The 7,504-nt window shown below is 41.2% G+C and overlaps 1 protein-coding gene across 1 annotated transcript; it reads right to left on the bottom strand.

Annotated features, from left to right (window-relative positions):
• Window positions 1-1,033: 1,033 nt before the first annotated feature.
• On the bottom strand, window positions 1,034-1,543 carry LOC106330748. The gene has a single exon (XM_013769169.1). It carries the CDS (start codon window positions 1,541-1,543, stop codon window positions 1,034-1,036), a length of 510 nt encoding a protein of 169 aa, XP_013624623.1.
• Between the last annotated feature and the right edge of the window lie 5,961 nt (window positions 1,544-7,504).

Genomic DNA, 7,504 nt, shown 5'->3' with positions numbered 1-7,504 from the left:
ATGGTTTGTTATTAAGTGTTGACCTCTATCATATCATGCATACAACTTGTTAGGTATCTGTAGGATTATAATCATGATTACCTGAATAGAAACTTTAAGTCTAGCAATCATCCTTCCATCAAACCCCAATCAAGTCTACGAGGGAAGAATCGATCGATACCCTCCAAGCAGCATCGATCGACAGCGTGAACCAAGCACCGAACGACACTATTCTACTTGTGTCGGACAACACTGTTCACCACAGTACTGTTCACTACAGTACTGTTCACTACAGTAATGTTCATCACGGTACTATTCATCCTGGAACTGTTCATCACGGTACTATTCATCCAGCGTCGATTGACACTGTTCATCCGTCGCCGATCGACACTATTCTTCCCCATCGATCGACACTGTTCATCGCGACACTGTGACACTGTTCATCCGAGCACTGTTCATCTATACACTGTTCATCCAAGCACTGTTCATCCCGACACTGTTCATTCGGTGAAAAACGACACCACTTGCGGGGAGACAGAGAAGATCGAAGTGCTAATACTTAAAGTTGGCGAGAATGAGATGTTAAGAGACTAAGAAGGTCGCACTCGCAACAGCGCATGACAATTGATTAATGCTCAGGGTGTTGTGATCCCTGATGTGATTGTTGTTGCTGAGATGAATGACTTTGATCTGAGCCGAAAGTGGTATGATTGGGTAGGTCAGGACCCCTTCCAATGTCTTCCTCACCAAGATCCCAGAGACCACATAGAAGAGCTTGAGGATCTAGTGTCAAGGAGCGAGCAGAATGAAGTGTCTGAAAACCATATGCTCTGTAAGATCTTTCATTATTCCATCTGAAGGGATGCATTTAGATGGTTCAGTCAACTACAGCCAAGATCTCTAACCAACTGGGAGGACATTGAAAGAGCCTTCATTTACAAATTTCTTGATGATGCTGAAGCAACTCGAGAAAAAGAGAAAATGATAAGTGAGACAGGTTCATTGAAAGTTGGCAGATAAAGAGGGAAGATCTGATTCAAAGACAGCTGGTCGACTACATTATGGCAGAGGGTGATGAACAACATGTATCTGGAGAGCTAAGCAGAGTAGAAGAAGCCGACATTAGTGGTACGACCTCAACGTTTACTGACGGCGCGACTTCAACGACGACAGACGGTACGACCTCAACGTCGATCGACGCTACGACTTTAACGTCGACCGACGCTACGACTTTAACGTCGACCGACGCTACGACTTTAACGTCGACCGACGCTACGACTTTAACGTCGACCGACGCTACGACTTTAACGTCGACCGACGCTACGACTTTAACGTCGACCGACGCTACGACTTTAACGTCGACCGACGCTACGACTTTAACGTCGACCGACGCTACGACTTTAACGTCGACCGACGCTACGACTTTAACGTCGACCGACGCTACGACTTTAACGTCGACCGACGCTACGACTTTAACGTCGACCGACGCTACGACTTTAACGTCGACCGACGCTACGAATTTAACGTCGATCGACTGTACAACCTCAACGTCGACCAACGACATGACCTAAACGTCGATCGACGATGTAGAAAAAGAAATCACCATGGAAGATTTCTTGGAGCTAGAAGAGTTCTTGGAGGTGGAGGATGGAGAAAAGCTTGAAGACTTGTATTCGAGTAGAGAAGTCACTATCGAAGACTTCTTAGAGCTGGAGGAATGGCTTGAAGATATGGATCAGAATTCGAAGAAGAAGTTTGGTGACGATCAGCATACTTCGAGAGGAGATCTGGAAACTTCACCAAAGGCTAGCATCGATCAACACCAACCTGATAGGATCGATCGACAACCACCCCACATCATCGATCAACGCCCACCCTATATCATCGATCGACAATCAGCAGATAGCATCGATCTACACCCACACTCCATCATCGATCGACACCCACCCGATTGCATCGATCGACACCCGTTGTTGGTCGAACCGCATGGTTGCATAGTTGAGATGGAACCGATTGAGGAAAGAGTGCACGAGTCTGAGGCCTCACACAATGCTGACTCAAAACATCTAAGAGCACTTATATGCGCAAAAGAAGCTGTTGGGCTTCACAAAAGAGTGAAGAGGATACATGATCCTGTGAAGATTGTGGTCTCATGCGCTGTGGTTGAAGTTGAATTTCCTATCCCAGCAGATAGAAGTATGCAGTTAAGTCCTTACATTGGGATATTTGATGATCATATACTTGCAATAGCTTCTCAGAGAGGGTTGAGATGTAGAGGTGAAGTCGATAAAACACCAGCAGAAGCAGCATCGATCGTCACCGAACAGATACCACCGATCGACACTAACACTTCACCATCGATCGATGCTACCATTTCGACTGTGGGCGCGTATCAGAGCAGAAGGAGTTTGATGTGTGTGAAAATATTTTTGATGGATGCATCACCACGCGATCAGATAAGTTTGGGGGAAAGAATAGGAGGAATTGGAAGAAAAGGAGAAGGACCAAGGGTGATCCTCAGGTATCATTGATCTCTCACTTCTCAGATGGTGTCGGGAAATCCATAGTGCGCAGCAGATGCTTTTCACAGCCATTTGCAAAGCTTCGAGCACTCCTTATTGCTGAGATGATAGACAAAGGAGAAGAGTCTATGGAGGAAGCTTTCACACAAGAATGATAAAGCTTCAGAGAGCACCAGACATTGGGACTTGTTTTGGAGCATGTTCTCATTCTCATCCGGACTATAGCAAGAAAATCGAGCGACAATGTAGCAAGAACGTTGACCAAAACTGTATCAGAAAATCGGGAGTTACTGTAGCAGGGTTACTGTAGCAGTCAATGTTCATCGAAAAAAAAAATTAGATAATTGATTTTATTATTTTTGTATTACTGACTTTTAGTATTTTATTTATATTAGGTAAAAGGAAATAGATACAAGGAAGATGAGTTTGCACAATGATGGACGATGACTGCGCATCATCGATCGATAGAGCATCACTAGCATCGATCGATCGCCACTTAACTGTGTCGTTCGACAGAGCTTCAAGAGTATTGATTGCCACTTAACTGTGTTGGTCGACACTCACATCAAAGTCAGGTATGCCGTTTTTCCTTGTTAAATATTGTCCTTATTATTTATTTCCCCACCGATCTTAGACTGTATGACACTGGAGATAGTGTTATTTAAGTTTGGGGGAGGTCTACTAATATTGTGTTTTAATTAGTTACTTAGAAAATAAAAAAATAAAAAAGAATGAGATCCGAGTAGACGATTCCTCAGCACATCGACTGATGAGACCAGCTCGATATCGATCGACAACACTTCAGATCCAACAATCGATTGTCTCTTCATTGAGTCTATTGATTGCTCTAGCCATCGACCGATGAGACCATGTCGACATCAATCGACAGCACTTAAGCAACAACGATCGATTGTCACTTCATTGTGTTGATCGACACTGACATCAGCGAGCAGGTTATCGTTCTTACTTGTTACATTGTGTAGTTATGTTATCACCATAACTCCGACTAGATATACACTGGAGACAGTGTAATTTAAATCTTGGGGGATGTTTACTAAAATTAGTGTGTTCATGAGTCTTATCAAAATGTTTTCAAAAGAGTTTTATTGAGTCAAGAAGGGGATAATGAACTTATTATATTTTTACTTGTTATCGAACCACTCTTTAGCATCATTCTAGACTTACTGATTGCAGATAGTACTAAATTCATATGAATTCTTGGGTATAGGTCAAAAAGAAGTGAACAGGACTTGGTGGCAACCATCATTAAGGCTTGATTCATGGAAGCCTGTCCAATCTTGATCAATGATCTTGCTAATATAAGCAGACTTTGACTAAGAGAGAAAATTAGTAGAGAGAGAGGATATAAATTAATGTTTACCTGCAGGTCAAGATGGAAGAAGACTTTGACTAAAGAGAGAAATTAGTAGGGAGAAAAGATAGAAACTAACTTTTACCTGCAGATCCAGATACTTGTTTGAAAATTCTTGCATCATGTGATCGATACTCCCAAGGTAAAGTCTGCACTTTTATTTACGTTAACAAATGAGGTTGGTAGAAGGGAATGTCAGACAGGATTTGCTAAGTTGTTGGCTATGTGAATTTGGTTGCTAAGCTATGATATGGTATAATGTGCTTTTGTGATTAGGACTTCTTAGATGTGGATTACAATATTGCAGAGCTGATGATTCTAAGTTTTAAATCATATGAATCTCTGCTGTTTTCAAACCTCTTTCAGAGAGACTGCCTGTCTGTTTTGCTTGAGGACAAGCAAAATGGTAAGTCTGGGGGAGTTGATAGGCTATGGATTTTACCCACTTTTAGCCATGGTCTACAAGTGTTTTAATATATATTTACTACTATATAGAGTCTTTTTAGAGTATTTACAGGTTCAGGTACGTTCTGGAGATATATGGTGATTTTGGAGCCTTTTGAGGTAAAGAACTGCACAGACGCGTCAGCTGGCTAGCTATGGATGAAGACCTTACCACGGTTAGATTGAGCTCATATTTTTACACAAGATATAGCTTTGAGTTAGATTTCCAATTCCATTGGTTTGAGGTCAATCAGCATCCTATATCAGAAGTTATGCATGTTTTACTAAAGAGTGGTCAGTCTGCCTCGCAAGAAGAAGCTGTCGAGGAGATGAAGGACTGTCGATCGACGGTGCCCCCTTGCCGTCGGTCAACAGTGATGCCAGAATATGGGCTGAGCATATTTTATGACCGACTGAAGCTCAGATGCAACCAAAAATTACTAGAACACCCTTGGATGACCTAAAACCATATTTATGTGTTTTCTAAGCCATTGTTGACGGCTAAGTTTTATTTTTATACATAGTTCTAGTTTAGGAGAGAAGTGAGGAACTCCTTGAGAGTCCTCTTGGAACTCCATTGGTTTTATAATATCTATTCCAATTTCTTATCTATTCGTCTATGATTTTCTTTTACAACTTCATGCTTGAATAGATCCACCTGTTAGGTTTAGGGTTCAAATAGGTTATGAGGGATTAGCTCCAACTATAGATTGCTAAGTTGTGATATTCATCTTTAGGATTGTCATTAATACATGTTTCTAGATTAGCTACCTAGAATTTTCCCTAGGAGTTGTAGACATAAGCGATAGCTTGCATCTCACCCTGAATCCATCCTAACTGAGCTGAGATTGCTAGAGTAGGTGAGAGCTCATCTAGGAAGCTTAGTGAGCATATTCAATCCGCGCATTAACGCTTGACCAAGAGCGTCGATCGATATTCCAATCGAATAACCGGTAGACGTTTCAACAAGTATATCGATCGATATTCCTGTAGATTAATCGATCGACATTGGTCAATAGACAGACCTAGAAAGCGAAAGCCTAATGGTTTGTTATTAAGTGTTGAGCTCTATAATATCATGCATACAACTAGTTAGGCATCTATAGGATTATAATCATGATTACCTGAATAGAAACCCTAAGTCTAGCAACCATCCTTCCATAAAACCCCAATCAATCAATCGAGCAATTAACTTTCTCACAGACCTGTCTTTTACATGTAATCATAATCGACCTAGCTTAACCAACTTAATTAGATTTATTAGGTTCCCTAGCTCCCTGTGGATTCGATCCCTAAGTACTACAATTCGATCTCTTATTTGAGAGAGTATAAATCACTACTTCGGGTAATTTGAGTGATATCACCAAACAAACTTCACGCCTTTACCAGTGATTTTAGTCAATGGCTGGGCCAAGCTTGAGAAACCCTTAACAAACTTCCTATATCTAGCCAACTCTAAGAAACTACAGATCTTCGGGGAATTCCTTGACCTCAGCCATTCCCTGATTGAACTGATATTTTGGGGATCTACTAAGATTCCCTTATCGAACACTATGTGTTATATAAACCATATATTACTCTGCCAAAAGCTGCGTTTACTAAGATTAGCAAACAAATGATGTTTCCTAAGCCTTTCTAATACACAGCTCAAATGATCATCAAGCATTTTCTGGTCTTTTGATACGCAAGTATATCAACTAGAAGATGATCAAAAACTCGTCCAAACAATCACCGAACAAGCTGTTCATTATTTTCATGAAAGCGGCAGGTGCATTGGTTAACCCTTGTAGTGATCACACCTATTTTGGAAGGCAGTCTTCCGAGTATTGGCTGGGTCTATTATAATCTGATGGTACCCAGATGCTAGGTCTATCTCGGAGAACCAAGTGACACCCTTCAGTTGTTCCAATAGCTTGTCTATTCGAGGCAACATGTAACTTTTCTTCATAGTCACCTGGTTTAAACCTTGATAGTCAATACCCAAGAAAAATCTTCCATCTTTCTTTTTCCACAAACAGCATCGTTTCTCCCAAAGGAGAACTACTTGTCCTGATCAATCCCTTTTCAAGGAACTCCCCAAGTTTCTTCTTTAGCTCAGGAATTGTGGATGGAGCCATACGATAAGGTACTTTAGGGAGAGGAGTTGTTCCTGGTTTTATTTAAATAGTGAACGGGTCGAACCTATCAGGTGGTAACCCTTTTAAGGACCCCAAAAAAATCTTCAAACTCACACACCACTGGAATGTCCTCGATCCCCTTGTCCTTACCAACCTGTCTTAAAAATATTGTAGATAGGTATACTTTCCATCCTAAGCATATGTTCCGCCTGGATTGCTGAGACCACCATACTCCTGGACAGCGGCCATATACCCTGGAACTCTCACATTCCAGTCAATCCTTCAAACCCAATTATCCCCGATGGCATTCTAATGTGGCCCTAAACCAGTCCTTACCCAAAATCACCTCGTGATTCTTGAGTAGCACCAAGATTAGGTCGGCAGACAGGACCCGTAATCATACAAGACATGGGTGACTACTCCAACAACATCCACGGTTCTTACATAATCCTCTAAGGCTAAGTTTCTACCTAAGAAAACAAGGTGGGTTACGCATAAGAATATCAAAACTACTTTGCAAGGATAATAAAACTACTGCTGGCTAATGATTTTCCTTCATGTCCTAGAGTAAGATCTCCCGTCTACTGGTTACATGCATAAAAAATGAGTCGTGAGTAACTAGTTTACTCAGTGATTCTAATCACGTACCCCATCACATATCAATTATATCCCGAGCAATCAACTCTTTTGCATGAAGTGGAAACATATTCCATATCTAATATTTATATATAGGCATATCATTCCATCGATGTGAATCTTATCTTAAACATCACCTCTACAACACTCACCATTCACTCATATGTAAAATATATATATACTAAACCCAAAAAACCACCAAGGCTAACCGAGCCTAGCAGGAAAATAGATATAACCATCATCGCCATCAGTATACAAATATAAAACATCTAACGATGTATGCAGTTACAGGGCCTCCAGGGTGCGACCCCATCATTGTGTCTTCGTGACCTTGTTCCATATCGCAGGACCAATTCACGGTAATGCGGGACTTTCGGGAGAGTGAGTATACAATAAAACTTCACATGATTCATAGTTACATACACAATTATATA

Source organism: Brassica oleracea, chromosome C3, assembly GCF_000695525.1.
Source record: "Brassica oleracea var. oleracea cultivar TO1000 chromosome C3, BOL, whole genome shotgun sequence".
Classification (NCBI taxonomy): Eukaryota; Viridiplantae; Streptophyta; class Magnoliopsida; order Brassicales; family Brassicaceae; genus Brassica; species Brassica oleracea.
The sequence above is the reverse complement of the archived record's forward strand: the minus strand, read 5'-3'. Positions and strand labels throughout refer to the sequence as shown.

Bases quoted from the DNA above. Each gene is read 5' to 3' on its own strand.
- LOC106330748 (XM_013769169.1), bottom strand. From the start codon at position 1,543: ATGTCGTTGGTCGACGTTGAGGTTGTACAGTCGATCGACGTTAAATTC.